We start from the raw sequence: 26,803 nt of genomic DNA on the forward strand, positions 1-26,803 counted from the left end.
AACAAGGAAGCTTAATTCATTGCACAGGAAAAGAAAACTTTCACACTTGCATTACCTAAGCTTTAACCAGTGATGAAATAAGTTATTTCAAGACACACAATAAATAATCTTCTCAAGTGTTCTGCATCATGCATGCACTGGTACAGGATAATGCTTGTCAATTTCCTAATATAAGCAGTTACTGACTTGGGGAAAAAAAAATCAAAAAGCAAGTGGCAAGTGTGAGATGAAAACTATTTTTTGGCAGTGATCTGGTAATCTGCTTTACAGAAACCCTACAATGAATAGCAGCTCCCTAGGAGTATGAAGCAAAAGCACAATGGCGAGTGCTGATTCCCGGTGCACAGATGTGTTGGGTAGTTGTTTACTGTAATGCAAATTCTGCAAGACTCCTGCAAGCGCAGGTAGCAGCAGCATCAGTATAACCAGTAGCGATGAGAGGTGCAGGTTCGTATCTCCTGAGCTGCAATATGGTGGACGGAGGAGTACAGTTTAAGTTACAATACCCTAAAGCCCTGATTCGAAAGTCCTTTGGAGCCAAAGTGCTCCCACTGCTTTCAGTGGATAGTGGCTGAGGTCTAAGTTGAAAATACAGGCTGAAAGCTCTGAGACAGATATCCAAGGATCAGAAACCACTTTGATGTAAAGAAAATCGGTTGGTTCCACATGACTGATTAGAAGCAAATACAGAGAACAGTTCTTGCCAACCAACACTATCACCATCACCTGAAAAAGTAACCTTCAAAACACACACTCTGAACTCTTGCTGGTAGAGAGCAAGAAGTACTAACGAATTAGCCTGGCCAATTGGGTGAAATACCTGATATTAAGAGGGAAGGAGAAAGCAGGTCACACATAGGAGACCTCTTTACTTAGTATTAGAAACCACTGAGTAGACAGACAAGGGTGGTGGGGAGGGAAAGGTCAACTGCAGGTAATGACAAGGAAACGATCCCTTATGTTTTTATTCCTTGCTCAACATGTGTATTTCACTGATGGGGCAAGCACCTGTGACTGGAAAAAAAACCCCAACAACAAAACAAAAAACCCAAAGCCGTACTAGAGAACAGAATTCTGGAAAGTGCTTTCAACATTTGGTGACACCTACTGCTTCTCCCACTGCCACCACCCAGCACAGGATTATCAACCCAGCATCGAGGACTGCTTCCAGGGAATTTGCAAGGGAAGGCTCTGAGAGCAGAAGGTAACTGAGGAGGTAGCTCAACAGATGATGCAAACCCCTCAAATTAGACTTTTGTTCCATAAAAGAGAGTAATTAAGTCAAGAAGAGGACCACAGGGAAGAAAGATGCCACAGACCTAGATTCTGAATTTACGCTGAAGTTCAGCACATGCTTATTTCCTCCAGGAATGAGGTACAAAAGGGAGGAATTTGAGAAGAAAAATGTTTAAAGGACTATGAAATCATTGATTAAAAAAAAAAAGGGAGGAGCACATAGCTTCTGGAAGTGGCCAGCATCCTTTCTTTTTCCTTCAAAGATTAAAACAATTTGAAACTTTGAACACAGCCACAATCAATAAAAGTTGCAATAAAAAAAAATGAAGAAGTATAATTAAGTTCAGGATGGAAATGAACCATGGTGAGCTGGAATTTGGAAGAGCAAGCACACCCTGGACTGCTCACAAGAAAGGATGAGCGACTGTATCAGTTTGCATTTCCAAGTGACACTGACTTCTATAGCTTAGGGCTAAGCAGGCTCAACAGCTGGGACAGAAAAGCAGGACCCAGTGGCAAGGGAAGGAAGTAATTCAAAAGCAAGTTATTTTCCCAGGTCAACATGTAACTTTTCAGCATGATGCGGTGCTTTGCCAGGTAAGGTTTGGTTCCAGCTTCCCAGCTAAAGCCTTGTCCCTCCTACCAACCCGGATTTTCATAATTACCAAATACACTTGCAAAATACAACAGTTATTAAAAAAGTTGAAAAGCTTCATTATTAAAAAAGTCATCTAAGTAAGTTTCCCATCTGAAGATTAGAAACATCTAATAAACCTTCAAAACATGCCAGACAGTCTGTCACAGACAGACAAATGAGATACTTCTCAGCTTTATCTCATGGGACTAATTCATCTGGCAGGAGAGGAGGTTTCTAAATAGTTTCATCAGAGGAATGAACAGCCATGGACTGCCAAGTAATACTGGTCTGGGGGAAGAATATCACTAGCCGCTTACCTGTTCAGCGGACAGGCTAAAACTTTAAGTGCCTTCCCTTCATTTTCCCCCATTCTCTGATTCAAAAGCAAGAAAGAAACATTAGCAAACATCAGACTGCCCTTTTATATTTCCACAACCTCCAGGATCCCTGGTCTCAAGGAACTCTGCCACATCTGGCGCTATACAGCCTGAGAACACAGCTCCTACCTGTTATCTATCTTGTCTGCTTCAGCTGCACTGACATGACTGCAAAGACCTTCTCTGCCAAATGTTTGCGTTGTACACAGCAAAATAAACACTTTTTCTTGGTCAACTCCTGTAAACACATATATACAAGAATTGGGTATTAAGTCATTTCCTGCACCACCACCTTCCCTGTCAACAGCAGCGTAACGCTTTAATAACCATAACACAAGTCATCACACCTATCTACATTAGGTAAAGGTCCTTGTTCAGTTAGATGAGATCTAAACAAATGACAAAAAAGTGCAGGAGGCAATCACAGTTTCTTCGTCTACATATGCTATTTTAAACTGCAGCTAATATGCACAAAAATAGGAAATTCAGACCTCTTTCACTGCAGGCAAGGCAAAGACTTACCCACTACTACCACTGTGGGCTAAGAGCGCAGGCAGCACACAGTTGCTGTGCAGCATGCACAAAGCACATGAGCGAACGTCTCTAAGCCTTCAGGAGATGCATCGACACCACAGTAATGACAGAAGGGCAGAATAGTCAGTATTGAGCTGCTGTACTTAAGACTTCTACTGGTCCCTGCACGAGTTCCTGTACCTCCCCGAAGTACCTTATCTACAGACTTCCACAAAAGCATGTAGGAGGTCACAGCCAATATTTTAAACAACTAAGCTGTGCCTTCTGCTTAAGTAACAACAGACAACTACATTTATGTATGTTACTGTCCTAAATTATACTTGTGCTAAGACAGGAAGTCCTCATTCACTTATGGGGTACCATGATAAATTATCTGAATGAGAATTCTCATTCTCAAGGCAGGCTTCTGTTTAGCTATAGTATTCTGGAAGATAACGGATCCTATGTTTTGCACAACACAGGACAGGATGCAGTGTTATGACACGGTAAAACAAGCTAGAATAGAAGTCAGACTGTGCAGAGAAGAGGGGAACATAGTTTAAGCAGAAAAAAACTGAAGATGTGCTTGTTGAACCTTGTCTGGTATTCCAAACTGCTAGGATTTTTAATAAAAACTATTTACCTTCCCAGGACGTTTTCTTCCCAACTCAAAGCTTCAGAGCAATCTCTGAGCTATTAAAGGGAAGACAAGGGTCGGGGAGGGAACATCTAGCACAGCCACACATTGGTTTAATTACCATCTAGGACCAGAGTGGAGGCTTTCTTGTCACAAGTGGTCTGGATTTTTTTTAGGTGCCCAGCTTGAAGCAGTTTGCTATTTTCAGCACAGCCGAGCACCCACAGAGGCACTTGCCATTGAACAAAGCATTAAGGCGCCAAGAAACGGTGCTAATCAGTAGATATTCCTGAGAAGCGTTAGCCGAAGGATTTAGTCAGCTCTAAACAGATACCTAGACAAAGTACATGATCAACAAAACTCAGTCCTGTTAAGAACCAGAGCCCAAGCTGCTTGGAGGGTTTTTCTTTTTCTATATGCACTTGCAGAGAAGAATTTCATTAATCCTTTCGGGACCCACAGTTACCTCCAAAGCGAGAGGAAGAATAGAGCCCCAGGTCTTAAGGGCAAGAAAAACCATGGGGATAATGACAAAAGAGAGCATACATACTATCAATTCCCTTCCACATCTAGCCAGTCCTGATCCTACCATAAAAAAATGCCATGATTAGGGTGACCAGTTCAACACACCTAGAAAGAGAGCCAGGATAGCTACAGATGTTTCTTTCTAGTCTTGAAACGCCAACATTGTCATTTCTAATCTCATAGGCTCTTTTTCACACTACTACTGTTCTCCCCTCCTGTTCTCTGCTCACTAGAATTTTAGTTCTCACCTTCCAAGGAAATCTAGGCCCAAGGCCCTGTGACAGAAACTGTGAGAACAGTAAAAGAGCTGTAAATGCGTTATTTTATTAATATGCCTCAAACCGCTACTCAACCTCTGTTGCTCTGCTTGACATATGGATGCTTAGAACTACCATGTCCTTTCACTGTCAAGGCTCACTGCAGGATCCATGTGTGCCAGGTCACGTACCAAACGCAACCCAATCACGACTCTCCAGCAGGCAGTTTCGTGTCAAGATCAACACACACCTTGGCAGACACATCAGCAGCGACTGCTAAAGGCAATCGGGTTAAGAGAACCTGCCCTGAGAAGAACTGCATCTACTGTTAAAGAGGGGAGGGAGAACAAAACACAAAAGATTTTCAAAGAGAGCAGCCCAAAAGCAAGCTTGCTTAATGTTCTGAGTTGGTGATCTTGCAGATACTGTCATTATATAATATTCCATAGCGTGAAAATAGATGAGAGTTATACTCTAGATGAAATTTAATTTTATTTGTGTACATTTCTGGACCATATTAAAACTGTAATGCTTATGAAATGAAATATTTAGCTGCAAGATACTTCAATAGAATGGTTTATTTGGCCATGAGTCTATCTGCCACATTACCAATAATTAAAATCAAGTTTTCATAGAGGAAGTGAAAAAAAGGATTTTAGCTGCATTTTCAAGCTGAATCATATCAACATATTTAAAGAGGAGATATGAGCTCCAGTTTTTCCCCCTTACAGGCAAAAATTATTTAAAAATGGGAAAAGTGAGTCATCTGAATTTAATTATCAGGCTCTGAGTTGCAAAGGCCAGCTTTGAAAAACAAAACTTAAAATAAGACACTTTGTAATTCTGCTTATGGGACTAAAAATCTTACTTCCTGAGAATCCCGAATCAGGTCTCTCTGAACTGACTGTTGTGTTTTTCTTGCCTACGTGCATTTCATGATGCTATAAAAATACAGGATGAACCTTGAAAAGCAGAACAGTTTCTGCTATGAGCTTGGGATGAAATTTGTGTTTGCACGACCTGTGTTCCACTCACTAACACAAGTCATCTCTTGCCTGGACTGCTCTACCAGCTAATTCAGAGTCCGCTGCTGTTACTAGCTCACAGAGTTCATCCAGCTCCCAGGGAAACGTCTTCAGGAGGAAGGGGATCATTAAAGATGCAGCATGCAGGCATTTGAGGTTGGGGAAAGTTAGTAAATACATCATTATTCTGTGACAAGGCCCCAGAACTGATTTCTTTAAGACTTGCTCCTTCAAAATAGCTCCTATATCTTCTAAGGAGTTTTCGGTGTGTGCGTGCGTTACTGAAAGTCAAAATGACAATTTTCTAAGACACATTCGCCATTTCGAAAATTTTACTACGGTGTATTTATGAGTAGTTTATTAATTTTTTTCCAGCAGGTTCCCTCTGACAGGTATTGTTTTATTTTTGATATGACAAGATAGTGCTGCACCAGCAACACCTTCAGGCTGAATAACGTTTCTTAACCAACCACATTCATCCTTACCACATACCGCAGATCACTGATCCTCTCTGCAGCGCATAATAGCTAAAAAGTAGCAGTGCCCTAAAATATTAATTCATGCTAATAAAAACATTTTTTTTCACGAAACAGAGGCATCTAATTTTCAAAGGGTCCTGGGAACAGTAAACAGCTGGTACATAGTAAACGGCAGGCTGTCATATTAATATATCCCAAACATTCAAATCCTATTCCTCCATAATTGCCAGGCAAGTGTAAATTACTTAAATGAATGTTATTTGTGGCAGTGACAGAATCCTCATGAATAATCGTAATTTAACTTCCTGCAGATAATCCAAGGCAAGACCTAATCATTTCAAACACTTAATTCTTCCATTCCAGAGGAATGTTGGGTCTAAGATTACTCCCTATTATTTGCTACTAGTTAGGTGTTTTAACCGTTTGTTGAATGAAATCACAAAGCAGAAAAACATAGTGCCTAGATCAATTAGAGGCAGATTTTCTTTGCTATATGCAGTATGTGAAATTCCTTCTGCAAGCCCTCACTTCAGATTTCATAGCACTGATCATCTGAGCTGCTCTAGGATATTGAAAAAAAAACAATGGGGCATTTATTACACATAAATGCAATGTTTCTGAAAGCTTGCACATTTGAGCACTGCTCAAGCAAACTTACTGGGATGAGAGGAGTATTTAAATTCCACATGCAGCCTCCTGCAGAAAGAACAAACTCATCTGTAGACCATTTGCCACAGGTTCATTAACAGTAAAGGCAACTCGTCAGCAACATATTTGGCAATAATCAGAAAACAATTTAACAAACACAAGGTTTGAGTACGGTACAGCCAAGGGTTTCTTTGTTTCTATTTTTCATAATTCTTTATTTCTATTAACCAGTCACATACTGTGGAGCCTTTTTGCAAAAACTGGCCTTAAGGTAGACAATGGTCATTGTAAAACTCACCAAGCAAATAAAAACCATCCAAGGAACTTCCTTGGAACAGCACAGCTATAACTTCTGATTGGGAATCACTAGGAACTATCCCCATTCCATACTAATTCTGCTCACTCTGAATTTCCTATCGTGGTTTGTACCTCTGCATATAAAATTTTACCATACAGACCACAAAGTATAGCCAGTAACCTACCAGAGCGAAGATCCCTCGGTTCCAGCAACTTCTAAAATGTCATATCCATCTTCCAGCTGAAAGTCCATGAAAACCAGAGCAATAGTGTCTCCAGGTTCAGCTAGAATAGTCCACGTGCAATCTGCATTATTGCCATACTCCAAAGGAAAATGAGGGCTTGAGATAATTCCACTCTGTCCTCGTAACGTCCCTCCACAAGCATCATCAGCTGGAAGACAAGCAATGCACATTAGGAGATTTTGTTGAAGCGCACAAAGCAGCATGTCCAAAAAAAAAAAATCACAGCAAAGCTTTAAAAGCCCCAATGCTTTTGTAATAAGGCTAAAACTGCTTGGGTTTTTTTTTTTTTTTGGAATATTATCCAAAATTATATTGAAATTATATTAGCGGGGGGGGGGGGGGGGTGTTTTTCTACACACTATTAAGAAACAAACATGTTGAGGGAGGCAAAATCCTATTAGGTCATCCAGTCTGCCTCCTTGCAAGCGCCAACTTATTCCCAACAGTACACTTTCCAGTGATTTGTTTCGTCTAATTTTAAACATCCCAAGTGACAGAGCTTCTACCACTTCCGTGAGGAGGCACTTCCTCAGCCTAATTCATCTTGCTGTCAGGACTACTCCCTCACACGCTGTTGCCTGCGTCCTTTTGTTGCAGCCCTTACTCCTAATTAGGATCCTCTGAAGTGCCTTCTGTAACATCCCTTCCATCCCCGTAGATGGCAAGGCAGGAGGAAAATCACAGGGAATTCAAAGACTGAGGAGAAAGAGGGTTTCACAGGCATAGCCCCCTTCTCTTACCATAGCAGGGAAGGAGTTTTGGTTTGCAAAGAGTTGGAAGAGTTCCCATCCAAGAGAATACAAACAGTGAAATTTATGCCCAAACGAAAACGTCTAAGTATGCCCGTCAGCCAAGAACGAAGAAAAAGTGAATTTATGCCCCACCTCCAACTCACACCCAATATTCAGACCTTTCAAACATACTCCCATACTTGGAAATGAGATCCAGGTTTTTCTAGAAGTCATATTTCTACAAAAAGTCAATAAGGCTCAAGACATTTCCAAGTTAGAAAGCATAGCTAGTTTGGGAAGCAGGGTAGGAAAGAGCTAACAGCTGATATGGGTCAAAACCTGATGGAAATGCCTGATCTAGCACCCTGGCACTGTTTTTCAAAGAACATATGGATGCTGAAGTGTATTTAGTATCAGGGTAGATACTCAATGAAGGAGTTGTCATTTGCACCCCGCAGTATCTAAAGCTCTGACATATTCAGTGCACGTGGAAGGCATGGTCTTGACTTGCACTGGGAAGCAGCCAGAAGGAGAAAAGTCTGTATTGGTTTCAAGAGCACCTTCAGCATGGAAGAGTCCCAAGGGATTTCCCTGCAGGTGACCACACTCAGCAACTCCCCTCCTGCTCTCACCAGGAGGAGAGGGGGAAAGCAAGTAGTTGCAGCTGTCTTAAACAGCCACCAAGCTTAGCACTTAGCCTGGACAATGCCTAACAGAAAGTGGTGGAGTACTCCAGATACGTGCCTTACTGGTCTTTGGCTTGCCCTGTTCTCTGAAGGAAATTGATGCTGTTGCCAAAGTCACAGCGGTAAAAATTTAACCATTTGCTCAGAAATCAAACAGTGACATTTCCTGATTATATACTGGATCTCCTGCTTGCTGCTGGTTCTTTTATTTTACAGTGAGACTTATGAGCAGTAGCTGTTAGAACAATTAAAGGAGGAGGACCTAAGAAAACACGCGCAGGCAGATAAAAAACCAAGAATTAATTTGACTAGCGTCAGGGCAGCGCACAGCTCTTGTACGTGCAACATCAGCCTGGCATTTCTTTGGAACACAGCTAAGAAAAGCACGTTAACTCTACAACATGTAATACAGAGCATTTCAAAGGCGTTAGTCAAAGAGCTTGGGGCTTTACATTATGAACATGTATTTTTGTGACAAATCATAAAAAAAAAAAATCTCTTCCAAACTGAAGTTTAACACAGGTGAGAACCTCTGAAATGCAATGGTTCACTGGCATCCAGGAACAGACAGGAGGATTCTGCAGGAGAGCTCTGTAGGGTCTTTTATACTGTTCAGCTCTCAGACTCTTTTCAGGAATTAGTAGCTTGTACTATCAGCAGGATTATCAGCAGGGCTGGAGCTTGTAGCCTTTAACTCATGAAACTTGAAAGACAAACTAAAACAAACCTCTCATTCATGCCAACTCTTCTTTCTATGACCATCTGCTATCCAAACGCGGCCAGCCAACCAAACGAGCAGAAGGCACAGGCAGACACATGCTTTCCCACTGACTGATGGCAAGTGACTGAGATAGGAACACCCTAGGCTATTAACTTATTGTTTATATTATATTAACATACTACGCATGCTGCACTAGGCACCTCTAAGCCCCAGCGGAGATCAAGGCCCTTTACAACCGGTTCTGTCTCAGACAGGGATGCACCTTGCTGAGTAGCGCAGAGCTCAAGTGCCTTCAAACTTCAATGCAAGAGACAAAAGCAAGCGTGTGTCCTCCACAGAAGGTTCGTGCAAAAGAGAGACGAGAAGCAATGAAAATGCTTTTTAGAGGATGAGCAGATTTTAGCCACAGAGGGTAAGCACGATTCACCAATTTCGTGAGAAATTAAATTTGCACATATCAGTACTAAGTCCCGCTGCAGATGCCAGAAAGAAATACATGCAAAAAAGATTCTTAGCTAGTGAACTCTGCCAGACCACATGCCTAGCAGCGAGACAGACGAAGCAAGGTCATTAGCTGCTTCAGCAATGCACAGAGATCTGAAGAGGCAATTTATTCTTAAGAGATATTTCCCCCCAAAAGGGCAGCTATCTCCAGTATAATACATTAAAGATTATTGTTGCCTGGCCACTATTGGCCTCAGGCAACAGTCCAAAATACTACTGCAAATAAGGCCCTGCACCACCACCACAAGACATCTGCAAGCAGTCCAGATTCGTCACATGAACATCACATTCTCAGAGGCATAGGTGGTGGTGACCAAACACTTGTTTTTCACCACGATCACACGTTCATACAGCTCAGTTACACTGCTCTCATCTGAGAACTAGCAGAACAACAACAAGGATTTGGGAGAAGCTATTCCTATGGGCAAGTTCTCAGCCCATGCTTACTATCGGGTTCTGGGAAATCTGAAGACAGTATCTGGTATATTACAGTTGTTCTAGGAGGAATACAGGGAGGGAGAGAGACTATGCTATTTAAAGAATTTTAACTCTTGATGCTGTATTAGTCTTAGAGTTCTTAAATAAGGGCCTGTATCATCTTGGATAGGGCTAAGCTGACTTACAGTAGGCTGAAGATCTATCCAAAGGTCTTTTATAAAAAGGAGATTGTTTTCAATTAAAAAATATTGAAAAAATATTCATCGCAAAAGTTACTTAATGGAAAATGCATTCCTTTCCCATCTCCCCTCTAAACTATACCCTTCCGTAAGTTTCTAGAGCTTGTTACTCTTAAAACACGTTTTAAAATCTTCTGAAATCTTCTAGAATGGCATTTCAACTATTTTGGGCATGGTGCAGTCTAAACTGCTGTTTGAGAGAAGACAGACCACTTCTAACGAGATGATGCATATTTGATATGCTTAAAATGTAGCTTCGCAAGCGCTCTCAACTTTTCAGCTGGCTTACTGAATTTTTACTCATCTGCCTACCAGAATCATAAACCTATCAGTTCTACTTAAATTCAGCAAACAATCTCTGCAAGATTTCTCTCTCTGCATGCACTTTAGAAAACAGAATCGGAGACATATCAGGATATTCTTTCGGAACTTCAAACATAACATCCTGGCTTATCTGAGACTAACTGACCCAAGTGAGGACTGTTCTTCAGTGACTACAGCAACACCGGAAGATGAGATTCCAAGTGTAGCTGGGGGTTTTCCTCCAGCGTACCAACTGTCAAGATAAAAATAGAGCTAGATCTGTAGAATACAGTTTAGCGCCCCATGTAGACTAAGCAGTAGGCCTTATTTTATTCTGTGAATACAGAATCATGCAAAATGGATACAAAACATACAACATACATGCAATGGGGAAACTATTTCAGATTGTTTTCAGATACATAGCATATAGATGGGATAAACGCCAATTCCGTCCAGAGTTCAGAACCAGAACCAGACCGGCTGAGGACTTATGCTGCTCAAGGCAAATGTCTGAGTTACACAGTCTACTACCAGATACAGCCAAGCTCCTTCTCTGGGCAGCTAGAGCTGCCATCCAATTCTATGCTCTACTACTTTGCAGATCACCACCAAGGTGTCATTCACTGCTGCTCTGCTGCTCCTAGAATGAGATCACTGCAGTTTTAATCCTTTCTGCCACATAAGCAAGAAGCATAACTCAATAGACAGGATTCTGTGCAGAGCGAATTTATAGCCTCCTTTAGCTCAGAGTCCAAGAATCAATTTTGATATAACCATGCTTCCAAAACTACTGGTGAGACACAGCACTAGCAGCTTTCACGGGTCTCTGCAAGAAAGTGCTTCAACAAGCTATTCGTTCTGTATCTTCCTTTGCTCACCGAGATTATACTTATCCTTTATAAAAATAGTACTTCTAAAACTGAGAGATATGTAAAGGAGTAATGACAATGCACATGAAGAACAAGTTGCTGGGCCACAGCACTTCTTTAAAGCGTCGCTGTCCTGGAGCAGCTAAGTTCTAGTTTCTCAAACACATCTGCTTCTTATTTTCTACCATGCATTTCTTTGCATGTTTGATTATTTCCTTACACAGACTGGAACAGAGACAAGGCTTGCAACCTACATAAAAGGATGTTATAAAGAACACGACAAGCATAAAGATAAGAGCATAAAGAAACAGGAGGTTATTGATTAGTACAGTAGAAATCTACTCTCCGATTTCAGCACTTGTCTCACACCTCTGCCTTTATGCTGGGGAGGAAGGGAAGGAGGAAAGGGCATTTTTAGGCAGAGTCCCCACACCGAACACTGTCCTCTACAGTGACCTTAGACATGTCTATTCCCAAGATAGCTGCTTCTGAGATTGCAATACCTGCTCTGCTAGAGGACATATTTCATCTTGATTTGTCTAAATCCGATCCTGCAGCCTCATCCAGCTCCACTTTACATTCGAAAAACAGAAGAATACGTACAAACGTGTCTAACAAACTTTCAGTTGGAATTCCCACTGAGACAAATCCCTTAGATTTTTTTACTGCTACATTCACATCAGGCACAGAAAGTAACTGTCCTTTAAATGAAGTTTTTTTTGTTGTAGTAGGCTACGTTAAAACAGGACTCAAATTGCTCTCCCAGAAGCTTTAGGATGCTTTCCAGTATGCAAGTGCACAACAACCAACGTGCAATCCTGTAGACTGCTGAGCAAATAGGTCCAGAATAGTCCCAGTTTATTCAGGGAAGGAACCTAGGAAAAGACCAAGTGGGAGCAGAAGCACAAACACAAGATTAACTTAAGGAAGGTGCTCCCAGTACTGGCTATATAAAGCTGTGATCTCGTTTCTCAGCACTGCATTCATTGCTCTGGTCTACTCTAACTCATAAAAGGAGCTACAGGTTTAGTTTTACCTCCTTTACCGTAAAGGCAACGTACCTATAGAACACAGCTGGCATTTACATAAACACAGAGCCAGCCAAATTGAAAATAAAAGCCTCTGATTATATCTGTAGCCTCAAGTTTCAGAAAAACTTATCAACAAGAGGAGAGAGTACAAGAGTCCCACAGTCTTGCCTGTATGATACTGTCACCAATCCACCATCAGAGATAACAAGGAGTAACTCTGGTGAATACTACAGTTAGCCTCAGGGGACAAAGTGAACCAATACCCATCTTCTGCTACATCTGTTTTTCCAGAAGGGCTGAACAAAAGAACTACGCACACTCAGCCTTCAGCGTCCCCATTCTAGTCATGGATTGGCACAGACAAAAAAAACCCAAAAACTGCTTCTGAACACTACTGCATTTGCCCAAGTTTGAAAAGTCATTCCAGTTACAGTCAGACTTGGGGAAATCACTGAGGTAGTTCCTGTGGTAAGATCAACATTCATTATCTCCTAACAGTTTCCACATAGCTGGAGCTTCTCCTTTTGTAACACCAATGTTTTCTGCTATCTATTTACAGGTGCTGCATTGTCAGTGCCATTGCCATTTTGTTAAAAAATTGTCTAGTGGATTCTGCTCAAAAGAGAAAAGAATTCTGTAAGAAATAAATCAGCTCCCCGATAGTCAGTAGCCTCCTTTGCAGTAACCTGATAGAGTAAGTTTTGCCTGACATATCTCAAAGGTTTGACATGCCAGCAGATGCTACTGCCCGATGCACTGGAAACGTACAATTTCTACAACCCAAATGCAACCAGTCCACTGTACAGTTCTCTACACAGAGAGGCATTTCTTCTGTTGACTAGTGCAGTATCATCTCTAATTCTGGATCACATGGCTGACTGACTAGGTCATACAGCTACAAATACTGCTTATAAGTCTAACTGGCCATTTTAAAAACTTGCTGCAGTATTTGACTGTCTTCTTAAGGGTTAATATAAGCTGCATAGGCCATGAAGATCTTTTCTCTATCAAGGAAATATATATTCCTCTTCATGCAGCAGTTTTGAAAACATTATTTTCCTTGCAGAACCAGGTGGCAGATCTGTTTGTTGGTGTGCAAATCTTTTTGCCCCTTGCAACATTTATTACCACTGTATCAGTCGAGCACAAATGTCTGACTGCTGAAAACCCTCTTAGAGTAGGAGGCAGTTTTCAAATTCTGCAAGTCAATTCACAGACTCTTTTTGCTACTTTCTACCTTTCTGGAATTAGATGTAGAAGTTACATAGGTAGATTTTCTGGATCTTGCCTCCAAGAAATTTATTAGAATTTTAACTACTAGTCTTGAAGGATCAGGATCAAGTCCACCAAAAAGGAACGACTGCCTCTGGGAACCTGCAGGCTACGCTGTTATATAAGAGCACCTCAGCAAGCAACTGGTTTGCTGCGATCAGAGCAATTCACAGCACTGTTGCAAGCATCATAGACTTTATTCCTCTGTTCTGATTCTGGACAGATGCCACCATCGTCATTCCTGGATCCAAAATTCAAACACTTATCACAGTTAAAAAAAGCAACTTCGGCAGTGCAAGACAAAAACGCAAAAATGATCTTTTACTCCATTTGCAGCAGGGAGCAGATAAAAATTACAACGGTGCCAATCCTCATGCTTCAGGAGCTCAACATCTGTTGGGGTCAAGAGTTAATCCCTCCCTTGCTGGAGACTACTACACAAATACCTGAATAGCAGCAGGGCAGGGGAAACATACTGCCTTCCTGCAAAGGAAGGCTGCTGTCAGACTAGAGGAAACACTGGTCCATGCATGAAGAGAATTTCTTTCCTTCTAAAAAATAAAGCTTTGGATGCTCTCAAGGTTGAAACTGAGTGATGTTTTTTTTTCTTCCCCCCCATGCTTCCAGTGAATTTAGAAAAGACTTTTCCCCTCCCTTTTTAAAAAAAAGGTTATAATGAAAACCCTGATTTGAAAGAAAACAATCATAACTGATCATCCTGAAATGTCCTGAAATGAAAAAGACACCAGTTGTCCCTCTAGTATCAGTTTGGCTGCATCAACAGCTCCTTCAGTGGCATAACACAAGAAGTTCCATCTAAACCGGAGAAAAAACTTCTCCGCTGTGAGGGTGACTGAGCATTGGAACAGGTTGCCCAGAGAGGTAGCGGAGTCTCCTTCCCTGGAGATATTCAAAACCCGTCTGGATGTGATCCTGGGCAATATGCTCTAGAGGACCCTGCTTGAGCAGGGAGGTTGGACTAGATGATCTCCAGAGGTCCCTTCCAACCGAAACCATTCTGTGTGATAACATCTATGGCCCCCAAACAGTAGGTAAGCGTACAAGAAATACAGCAAACAGCATGTATAACTGCCGTGTGACTCAGTCAAGAAAGCATTAAGAGCACACCAAGCAAACAATATTTGCTCATTTTAAATTCAAGATTTATGCTACAGCTTAGACTTGCTAATTGATTGCACAAGCAGACAGTCAATAAAAAGAATCAATATAAGATGCGCTGCTGAAGTATACAAGGAATTGAGGGAAAAAGACTTCAAAAGCAGCAGCAACTGTTTTGGTAAAACAACCTATACACTTGTAATGTTTACAGACCCTCTAGTCCCTTGTGGGCCCAGAGGATTAACAAAAAGTGCTCTATACTGATAAAGAAATTGAAGTTAACCATAGCCAAAAAGGCAGAAAAGCTGGCTAGCCTTTCGGAGCAAAGGCCAGATTTTACCTCCTATGTAGTGACCTCTCTGTCTGAGGCGGCACACTCCACTGCCTGCATCCTATAGCACATAAGCAGTCCATGCGGACTCAGGTTTCTTTAAAAGCAAAATACTAGAACTGCTGTGGAGTTTGCCAAAAGGAAAGCAATTATGACATTTGAGAAAGAAGAAAATCCAGTCTCATTTTCTAATATTCGATCTAAGGAAAACTCCATGGTCTTGGGAAGGTGCCTTATCTTAGTGGTTAGTGCCCCCACTCCTTTTTAACCTTAGACAAAGAAACTGAAGTTAAAAGTAGCTGTGTGGCATTCTGAATGCTCTGTAAGTACTTTATAACCTTCCTATTATTCACCCAAATCCTGGCAGCTTTAGGGAAACTAATAAAACAGAACCTCAGTGTTAACAACATCATGTTTAGTTTTCAAGTCTTCTAAAATCAAGCTTACAGCTCATGAACTTTTTATCAAGCCCAAATAACTCATTAAAACTCTGTTTCATTGTGGCTTGTCCCAGGCCAAGAGAGGACATGTTACCTCTGCAAAAGGGTAGAGGAAAATCCCAGGAGGCACCATTTTCTGAATTGGCATGGCACGTGAGCAACGCGTGCCCTTCCAAAAAGAAGCCTGGATTGCAGCTGTATCTCACTTTGTCTCCAATGCTGAATGTTGTCCCTTGCTGGATCCCGTTCCGCAGCCTTCCTGGGTTTCCACACGTATGACTTGGTAGAACTGCCAAAGAAAGTTGCTTCTGGTTAGGACAGTGCATCATAACACATGTATCAGGTGAAGAATCCATACAGATGACTGATCACAATGGCATCCTAGTCTCAAAGTAAATCAGTTAAAACGCAAAGAGCAAATAATCAAACTCACCATACTGGATTACACCAGAACTCATTAGGCCAGTTAAGGTTAACATTTAAGCACCGTATCTACTGAGCATATATAAAGCAAGCACAACCAGTACCAATCAGCTGAGTCAGAAATAAAATCCACTTTCTTGACCTGTTTTCCCAGTTTCTGAACCAAAGCATTCCTCTCCTACACCCCACCCCACAGTTCTAGCCATTTCACATGATTACAGTTGATCAAAATCCAGAGATGACATTCCGGTTTAAAATAATGCTTCTCAGAGCTTTAGCTTTATCAGGCACCTCACAAAGCTTCCTGCAACACAGTCAAAATTGTGTTACGCCTTAGAGCCATATAGAAGACAGCAAAACCTATAATTAGCAACTATTGTCTAGACAAAATGAGCAACATTGCAGTCCACAAGGATTCATTATCATTTCACTGTACATTTAGCTGGGATTTTACATAGATACATCAAAATGAATTCCTGAAGAATGCAGATGGACCCAGCTCCACTGAAGGCAAAATATTTTAGTCAAAAGTTTCCATCAGAAATGATTTAGATTTTAATACAAAAGAGAGAAGTTGGAGGTAAAGTACTGGTAAACCCTACACACTTAACCAATGTCTCTGCATAGCAGCTTCAGAGAAATTAAATAAAATTCTACAGGTTCTCATAAACCATTACAGAAAGATCCACTCAATTCATGGTTCTAGGGCCCAGGATAAAATCCAGCGAAGACAATCAAAAGACTAACAATGCCTTAATCAAATCTGATCAGGTCCTTATGCAGGGTTCTTTCATTAAGGCTGAAACATCAACAGAAGGAAGACGCCACCACTCAAAGCTGAGTAATAATTTACCACGTGAAACATTTTTGTCAGGGGCAAGCATTAAAACAGATGTATTTCTAGGACCAACGGGAGATCTAGTCTGCAGCTGTGTCAAGGAGAAGAGGAAGATTAAGAGAAAAATGACACAGTAGCATACAGGATATGCAACAGAATAAAATATAACCAAAATTGTGCAGCCATGTCAAATGAAACATAAATCCCTAAACGCTTGCTGATGCAAAGACACTACCTTTCTGTCCCGGCATGGGATGGTGCTTTAGGAACAGGACTTGAACTCCTCTTCTGAGCCTCCAGTGCTGACCTTGCCCTGCCAGCAGACCCAGCTCTCTCCTAGGACTGTAGTTCAGGTACTCTGCAGTAAATATGTGGACAGTATCCCTCACAGTGAGAGGAGTGAAAGATTAATCTGTAATGAATATAGGATGAGGCTCCCTGGATCCAGACACACCACCTTTTCTAGTCAACCCACTTCCAGATTAAATGTAACCTTATCCTCTTGAACTTAGATTAATTTTACTGTCACATGCACGTGGACTCCTGCACTGCTTCAGTTTCCTCTCCTGTCCTTTTTCCCCTCATCCACTGTGACCGCAAGCTCTCACTACACCCCTGTGTGTGGCAGCACAGCCTTTCCCCGAGCCAGACCAGCGCCTCCAGCACCCCAGGAGCACAATGCTGCGCTTCAGTCCCCACCCCAGAGCAGTGCATGGCCACATACAAGCTTCAACAGGCAGGATTTCTTCCCCTTGCTCCCTCCCCCAAAATACTATTTACATCCCTCCAAAAAGCCCCTGCAGCTGGGCAGTTCTCTGATCATCAACAATTTTCACACAGAAATTTTAATGACCATGCACGTTTTGTAAGAGGGGAGGATGCCATCAAATCTGTCAAATGGGTTGAAAAGCAGTGTAGAACTAATGTTGCATTTTCTGTAATGATACTCAAAATCCAAGTTTAATTAAATTAGCAATGTCACTTTTTTTTTTAAAAAAATGAACTCACTCCTGCTTTTTTGCTTTCTTCCTTCAAAATTAATGACTGGAACTTTTCTATAAATAAAAATCTATCATTTTTAAAAGTCACTCTCTAACACTAGCGGCTCTCTACTTAATGAACTGTGAAGAATCAGACAACCCTGACCTGCATCATATCTTAAAATCACACTTGAAAAATGGGATCTCATTTAAAAATTCTACTTCATTTGGCTACATTAACTAATATAGTGCTACAGGACAGACAGCACACACACGGTCTTTTTGTGGGGAAGCAACATTAACTCCTTGATTGCTTTAGACTCAGAGCGGCTGCTGCATGACTTGGTGAGCACTGATTTTTGAACACTGCTGTGCATCTGCAGAAGGCAAACATCTTCAAATCGCTGGCTCCTGCACAGAAAGAACAGCTTCCAAAGAGGCTGATACCACAGAGCAGGTTCAGCCCGAACAACAGATGCAGCTGCCCGCAAAAGGATCCCCTGCCAGTCATGCCTTTGGTGCACTTGTGCAGCAGACAAATTTGGCCAACCCCAAAGCAAGAGCTGATGAAGCCCACCTTCCCCTATAGAGGGAGGGAGGAAAGTCAAAAGACAAAATGCACATACTTCCTGAGAAAGCCCAGCTTTGCAATACCCTGACAGCAGATGGCACGTTAGAAATCCAAGCACCTGAGGTGAACAGCTTGGAGACGCCCTCTCCAGCCCCCTCAGCCAGCATGGGCAGCCAATGCCTGTTTGAGCTCAGAGTGCGACTTCCTGAGTCAGTGCAACCACCACTCTCACAGCAATGGATTTGTGATTTTATTCCAACATTCCTTAGAAGAGATAATGTTATTGCTCATACTTGGCTGCCGCTAACAGCCAGACTCTCTGATTGCTTGAGAGATTAATAGAACTGTATTATTTACATCAGATGTCATACAGAATAATATTATTCAAGCTTTGTCTTATCCATTTACCAATTTCGCTGTAGATTAGTAGCACAGATTTCCCCCTGCCCCCCCCCCCCCCAGCTTTGTTCCTGGCAATCAACATAATATTTTCCAGTGATTGTATGGAAATGAATGCAGTCACAGACCAGATTGGTACAGATGAACAGAAAGTCCTGCTACTCATTTTGTAGCTAAGTCTGCTTCTTTCTGTGAGGAATACAGAGCAGTTTATTTTACTTGTCTTGATTTGAAGAACTGCCAAACCATATCCTATTTTATGATAGGAGAAAGGAAAGTAGGATTATTTTATTGCAATCACAGTTGGAGAGCTCCTCAACATACCTCAAATATCATCGTCCCAAGCACCACTCAGATACATGGCCAGGAAAGCTCACTCCCTAAGACAAGGCAGAGGGATCATGGTGATGGCATTAAATGCCAGCACAGATGCAAGCGGAACCAGACTTTTACTTGATCTGTGGAGAGGTTAGGTGAGACCTAAAACCGCAACTGCCTTACAAAGTGATGTGAGGAAGGATGAACTGAGAGCACAGAGAGAGAGAAAGCATCTTTCTAGCAAGGAACTATAAAGTGCCAGGGCACTGGAGAACATCAGCCAGGACCAAAATCACCAAAACATAAGGCTCTGTAGTTTTCAATCTATCCTTCAAATTCACTTATTCTTCAGAATAAAACCTTTAGGGCTTTAGATCAGTCTCTGCCCACCTTAGCTCTACTCTTCTCTAAACTCTTCTCTGGTTTCTTGTCTTTCAGCTTGCGCCCCTGTGTTCTCATCCTGTGGAACACGCATGTGCTCCAAGAACGCACCCCCCTCCCCGCCATGTCCTGGATGCAAGGACAGATTCTATCTTACCCCTGGGAACATCATCCAATGCCCTGTGTGCTACATAGCTTCTACGAGGCTTTTCAGAGAGCACTGAAGATCCCTCTCCTTTACAGAGCTAGGCTTCATAAACTTTATATCCAGATCCATCAGTACAAGACTGAGGCCTCCCACAGGTTTGATATTCAGAACAGGTGCGATATTTAAAAACAGACTGCTAAAGAAATGGGAACAGAAAATAGTAAGTTTGAGATTCTTCCACCATCCATTCCTGTGAGCTGCTAAGAACAGCTGCATCTCCACAGCAAAGACAGCTGGGGAACAGGAAAATCTCCACATCCTTCACCTTACTTTTACCCTCGACCTTACTTACACCCTCATTTGTTTTTGCCCTTTCCAACAGGCTGCTCACAACTTCTCTGATCCCCAACACCCCCCCCCCCCGCCACTGCATCCAGGATCACTTCATTGGAAGTCTTCAAAATGAGAAGCTTTAAAAACGTAACACTTGTGACACTTGAGAGCCACATCTCATTGTTCCAGTTCATTTGGAATTAATTAGTAGTTTTAAAGTTATTAGATGGGACTCAACACATCCTTGGACAGCATCCCACCATCAAGATGTATTCAAGCTAATTTCATCAGCCTTTCCTAAACCCCCACATCTTTTTGTGGTCGGGGGGGGGGGGGGGGGGGGGGGAAGCAGAGGGGCAGAGAAAGGTTTCTTTTATCCTTCTCATCACATTGATACATTTGAGTTATCATACCAATTCAAGCATCTTCAAACAAAACAAAAATACTCAAATCTATCCCTAGCTTACTCACCATTCAGAAGAGAAATCTTCACTGTTTCCTATTCAAATTAATCTTCGGCTCTATTTTTTTTTTATATTGCTCAAGTATAAAATAACTCCAACATTCGATAGATTCAGCTACTGCATTCCAGTCTATTACCCTATTTACATAGCTAAAAGAAACATTTTTATTGCTTGAATTATCTATAGTAGTTTACGACATATTTTAATGCTATTGTTGTTCTAACCTTGAAATCTTATCAAGGAGCACAACTTTTACAATAGAAGGCCATGATTATCTCCTTGTTCTCAACTAATTTTCATTCCTAATAAAAAAGAAAAAAGGAAAAAAAAAAAAAAAAAAGAAAGCAAGCCAGCCATGCCAGAGCAGGCACTTACTAGCTCCTGAACATAGCTATTATAGGATGGGATAATTTATGAATCCCAATGGAAGGATGTTAGCTAGATAAAGTAAAATAAAGAAATCATTGGCCTAGACTAGTTGGCTTAGACCACTCTGCAAACCTTCATTTCAGAATTAATCTCCAATATGCTTTTTCTAACTCTCTTTCCATTTTCTTGTACTTCCTGAATCTAGTGGGAGTTAGAAGTCAAGACATTCAAACAAATCAACAGAAAGGTCTCCTCTACTACAGACCCAAACTGGCAAGGAGGTGCAGTGTTTTCCACTCCGAAAACTCTCTCTACTATGCTTGCTGCCTTCGAGAAATTCAAGGAGGGATCAAGATTAAGGAGACCTCCATCAGAGAAACCAGGAAAATTAACGGAAACATCTATGCACTAGATTGGCATGGCACCTTTTGCCCAGCACAAACGTGAACTTCAATGGAGGGGGATACATATAGATCAATTTTCCCTCCCTCTTTGCCCATAACCTTTGAGTTAAGTACCACAGGGGTACTCTATGGCTTTAATATCTTTCATCAGTGTTTTCGTGCAATCTGTTCTAGTTCAGGAGAGTTTTAACCTTCAGAATAAGTGTCCAGTGTGTGCTACAGAAAAGGAAATAAACGGTATCTTTTTCATTTCATTTTATCTTTTTTTGTGTCATGATTCATTTCCAGTACAACCAACAGAGATAAGGCGAAATGGAAACTATTTTCTCCCTCTAATATTTCTTTATTCACTAAAAAACAGCCAGATAGTTACTTCTGGATAGCAACAGACCAGAATGGTTCATCATCCATCTCATTTGTGGTAGTTTTAGGGCTTTTCTGGAAATTCATTTTCAGATTCCAATTTACCTTGCTGCAACATGCTAGAGCAACTTCACCATACCTTCCAAGAGTACGATGCAAGCCAAATGAGTACTTCCTTAGATGTGGTGTAATGACCACCCCACTACAGAAATAGCAAAAGATTCAAAACACGAAAGCAATGAGATCAGGAGAACAATCCTGCTCTTCCATCCTTTGCTATATTTACAGAGGGACCACCAAACATTGGCCTGTGCCAGCATCCTACCACACGATCACATCGGAGAAGTGTTCGTGGACCAACCAGCGTGTTAAAAACAAGCTCGTACTAATCGAGTCCAACGCAAGACTGTAGACAACCAAGTTATTTCTGCATTTACTTTCTTGACCTCTTTTGGAGATAGCAAACAATTGTTATCCTCATTTGGCAAATTGAGAATGAAGCTAGAAATCAACTCCGTCACACAAAAATCCATGAACAGAACCTCAGTCTCATGAACTCTAATGCAATCCCTGGGGACAAACAAGCTTAGAGCATTACATTGTTTCTTTTTGCTCTTAAAATGTTTATTGAACACATTGGCTAGTATCAGCTAAACTTGATAGGCCTCACACGTGTTAAGCTGTTGAAAGTTTTGGGAAAGCACAAAGCTGGGTAGAGGAAAGCTGTTATTTGCATCCCAGCTCTCTCTGCAGCACGACACCACAACTTGTGAAAGGGAGTTCATATAGGACATAACCCTCAGGACACAAAATGAGATGATCAGTGGCAGCAGGATGAATCTAGCCATTTTATTTTTTTTATATATATACACACACACAAAATATATATAGAAATGCATACGCAATATATATATATATGCACATACATACACGCACAATTTTTATTTCCCTTAACTAATCAAATGACAATCGCTTCCTACAATTGGCTTGCTGTTGTTACGAGCAGGATTAGGACAGCAGGCTTTGTGAATCACTCTTTCTAAGAGACAGCTTTTTCAGGAGGGGTTGGGAAGGAAAGAGGTCCTCCAAGATAGGTGGAGGGATTAGTGGTAAATTACAGATACATTATGGTCTCTCCAGAGATGCAGCAAGCAGGGATCCTTAACATTTGGAACTCTAAGCTGTTCACTATTTATACTTCTAAATAATTATCACTACTTCCTGAGCTCAGCAGAAGAAACCCGGCAAGAATGCAAATAAAGCAACTGAAGCCTGGGTTCAGAAACCTATTACTAGGCCTTGGAGAACATCACCACTCTAGCACTTGTTTAGATGGAGGTGGACACTTAGTTCCCAGAGTCAGTGGTCCTTGCGCACCAGCCCGAACCGGGACGCTCTCCTGAATCAGAACCTAATCAGCAAGCACTCGAAGATGTGCTCATCGCTGTGAACATGCTCCAGTCCTGCTGCTTTCCAGTGCAATGACACTTGAACACAAGCTTAATTTAAAGCATGTGGTTAAGTGTTTTGCTTAGCAGGACCAGATTTAAGTGCAAGTTTAAAGGCTTCATTGAACTGGCATTTAACAGCTGCAGAGTAACCTGAAAAAACTTCCCCAGGGAGGAGGAGGGTGGTTTTAAATTTGCTTCCTCTCTTCCTCTCTCAATGGTTGAGCGTTCCAAGAGAAACAAAGAAATCTGCATCCTTTTATAACATAAAGGGAACACCAAGAAAAAGCAGTACTGAGGTGGATATCAGCATCAGAAGACAACTGGAGGAACCAAACCAAAGCAGAACTAAAAAGCAGTGCCTCAGAGCTCACCTGCCAAATCAGATTAATCACCTCCCTCCTTTGGGCACATCAAGACTGAAAAGCAAGGCGTCACTGTGAAAAAAAGGTGTCAGGTTTGGAAACCCATCTCTGAACTGATTCTATCTAGACACTGGGTGCCAGCGTTGATCCACTCTGTATTTTGCTGGAGAGCGTCCCTTGACGAGAAACTTGCTTTGCTCTGTTAAAAAAAAAGCCGCTTCCAACTTGAGAGGCCACATTGTTTGTCTACTTATTGATCTTCTCCAGCTATTGGCTGATTACCCACACACAGAAACCTTGGCCAACTACATCTGTTTTAATAAATATTTCACAGTAGAGAAAAGGCCTTCACCGCAATGTATCTTTTCCAGTTGTTTTTTTTTTTTAAACCACTTCCAAGGAAGCAGCAGATCTGGGAGCACAGAGCAGCACCAATGCCTGCTGGAGCAACAAGCCTTGCAGGGAACCTCTCCTGGTGCAGCTGAGCCAGCAGCCCTGCTGCTCCCGCTGACAACGCCAGCTCCTGGGCGCTGCCGGTCTAACTTAGCCTGTGCGGGCTGAGCCTCACCCCCTCCCCGACTTGCTGAGGCTTCAGTGTCCCAGCCAGCTTGGTTTTATTTCTCTTAGCTTCCAAACACCTTTCTTATCCCTTGCTTCCGACTTTCAGGAGCCTTTGGTGAGCCAGGCGCAGTCTGCGGCCACCCTGTACCCACTCCAACCTGCAGCCCACCCTTCTTCCCAAGCACAACCCAGGTAGTCCACTACTGACCCAAGGTCAATACATGAATAACCCTCCCTGAAGTGGGGTAGAAATGCTTGTAATTCACAACTACCAATTGCTTCAGCTCCCATTCAGAGGGGGTACAGCCTGGCTCACCCCCCAAAATAACCACGGACAAGACCGTCTCACAGTAGCTTCAGAAAGCTAGCATGTATTCACGTTCCAACTGCCTTTGTAATTTATTGCCTCTAAGTTATTCCCTCTGATGTTGAGCTTTTCTGTGCTTCTTTAGGAAGTATCACAAAGCTGCTTAATACCACGCAGTGGCCAACACTGCGGGCACAGTTTTAACTAGGACATAAACTTTACAGAACAGTACATTAACTAAATACCAAATCAGTAATATCACACAGTTCATACGGGAATGCACTTGAACATAGGAAAGGTGAAATACTATACCATTGAGTAGAAGAGTCATTAATATAAGAGCAACCAGGAACACTGAGCTCACAGCACAGACACCTCTTATCAAGACGCAGAAAGCAAATAAATTTCAAGGAAGGGGCCAAGATTCCTCTGAGTTACCGTAGCAATTAGGCAGTCTCTTGCATCTGGCACTGGAGAGATTTATTATTAATTTGTGGTCATAACTGATTAAAACAATCTAGAAGGTAATTTTATCCTCTTCACCGAAAACGGAGCTAAGACTTTCTAATTATGTCATAAAAACATGCCTAGGGCTCAGTCCCACTTCCTAAATTCACAGGTGCCTATCTTGCAAAATTTACCACAAGCATAATTTTGCAAGCTATGCAATAACATGTACTCTTCTTGGAGAACAAGCTTTGAGCCCCAATGCCTAAAGACATTCAGAAACAGGAAGACAAGGAGCCTATGCTCCTTTAAAATATTCTTCTGTCTGTTACTTAAATACGGATGCTGCAGATCCGGCTGCTCAGACCTGCCCTTTCTTTTCATACACACATCCCAAGCTATATAACAAACCTTAAAAAGACATTTATGCAAGTTAAGGATTAAGGGAGGCATGGAAGGTGAAAGGGGACATGATCTTAAGATTAAGACAGACAGACAGATCTGGGGTAGGGAGGTAGGGGATCACATCACACACAGTACTCGTACCAAAAAAAAAAAAAAAAAAAAGGTCAGTTTATTCCCAAAGAAAGATAAGCAAAAGAGCTCAGAATCATCTCAGATAACTAGGCACTGCTGAAGTTGCCTTCTACACACCCTAAGGTCAACCACAAGGGATCTCTCCAGAGGGTAGTCAGACCCATCTATAGTCAGTCTCCTTCAATTTTTGTCTGCAGCGGTTAAAAAAAAAAAACAAACAAAGAAAAAAGCAATGGTCAAAACTCATAGCTTGAAAGTTCATGGTGGATTTTGGGGGGGGGGGGGGGAGGGGGGGAGGGACAAACCCCCCCGCCCCCCAAACACACACACACACACAAACTTTACTAGGAGGTGCAGTACAGCATTGGAGTAGGCTGCCCAAAAACTTTGCAGAATCTGTCCTTGGAGTTTTTCAAGATTCAACTAGTCAAAAACACCAATGACACGATCTAGCATTGGCACCACTCCTGCTCAGAGTGGGAGGCTGTACCGGGACCCTCCGCGGTTCCTCCAGGGGTCTGAGATGTTTACCCTAGCACTAAAAAGGGTACACGGAAGCAGGGATGGGGTGTTTGCGCTGGCTCCCTCAAACAAACTTGGTGTGAAAGATATTTTAGATGGTAGCTCCACATCAGTGAAAACACTAAAAATATGCAGTTCCTCACTTTCAAGATACTATGATACTCTAAGTTCTCCCACCCTCAAACTCCATTTCTCTGCCAAAATACAGGCAGATACAAGATGGCGACTGCTACGCAGGCATAATAGCTTCTTCAGAGATGTAACGTCCCTTAAGAGTGAGTGTCTACAAGCAAAGAAGGAGAAGGCAAAAGGAGATTCTCTCGCCCAGTAGTTAAGATACTGGGAAACAAGTGAAGTCATGACCATTAAATCACTTCTGAAGTAGTGCTACTAAGAGCAGGGTTTAACCTCATTTCCAAATGATGACAAAAGCTTCATTTCATTTCTTTTCCCATATACAACTTTCATGACCATCAGCCAATCCAATGAGTACACTGTTTCACGATCAACAACGGTCAAGCAGAGATCGATCCTATTCAGGATTCCTAATAATATAAAAAACACTAGGCTTCATCGTTGTGAAGAGGAGAACAACTACTGTTGCTGGATTTATTACCACATCCCAGAAACACCACCACGCACACAGAACTGAAGCACACAAATAACCATGCGCTGCCTTCTTCCTCAATTAAGCTTTTCTTCAAGTGGTATAAAGGTTAGTCGCTTGATGCAAACATCTTGAACTCAAGTTGGAAGGTGACTTGCCTGTCACTTCTGTGCATGTGGCTTGAAGAACGTGGGTGTAATGTCATGAACTTTTTAGACAAGACACGGACGAGTTGCACTGTATGTCTTATAAGCTGCCAGCTCAATTGTAAGATATGCCCTACAGGGACACTTGTAGCCTGCTTGCCAATTTAGATTGCTAATGCTCACTTTGAGACTTTTGCACTGGCTTGCATATTTGAGAGGGAGGGAGAAACATCCAGCCACCTTGTGTAAATGCAGTGGCAGCTAACCATTATTCACAGATCTCAGCATGAAAAACAAAACCCTAATAGCTGT

At 41.9% G+C, this 26,803-nt stretch overlaps 1 protein-coding gene across 1 annotated transcript in view; it reads right to left on the reverse strand.

Annotated features, from left to right (window-relative positions):
• The window catches only part of CSMD2 (CUB and Sushi multiple domains 2), a 373,566-nt gene that overhangs the window by 234,232 nt on the left and 112,531 nt on the right, over nucleotides 1–26,803 (reverse strand). The window contains exons 5-6 of the mRNA XM_068917408.1: nucleotides 15,655–15,849; nucleotides 6,817–7,024 (exon numbers count right to left, since the gene is read on the reverse strand). Of these exons, the coding sequence (XP_068773509.1) occupies nucleotides 6,817–7,024; nucleotides 15,655–15,849 (403 nt within the window). The remainder of the gene's footprint in view (nucleotides 1–6,816; nucleotides 7,025–15,654; nucleotides 15,850–26,803) is intronic.

Source organism: Struthio camelus, chromosome 23 (assembly GCF_040807025.1).
Source record: "Struthio camelus isolate bStrCam1 chromosome 23, bStrCam1.hap1, whole genome shotgun sequence".
Taxonomy (NCBI): domain Eukaryota; kingdom Metazoa; phylum Chordata; class Aves; order Struthioniformes; family Struthionidae; genus Struthio; species Struthio camelus.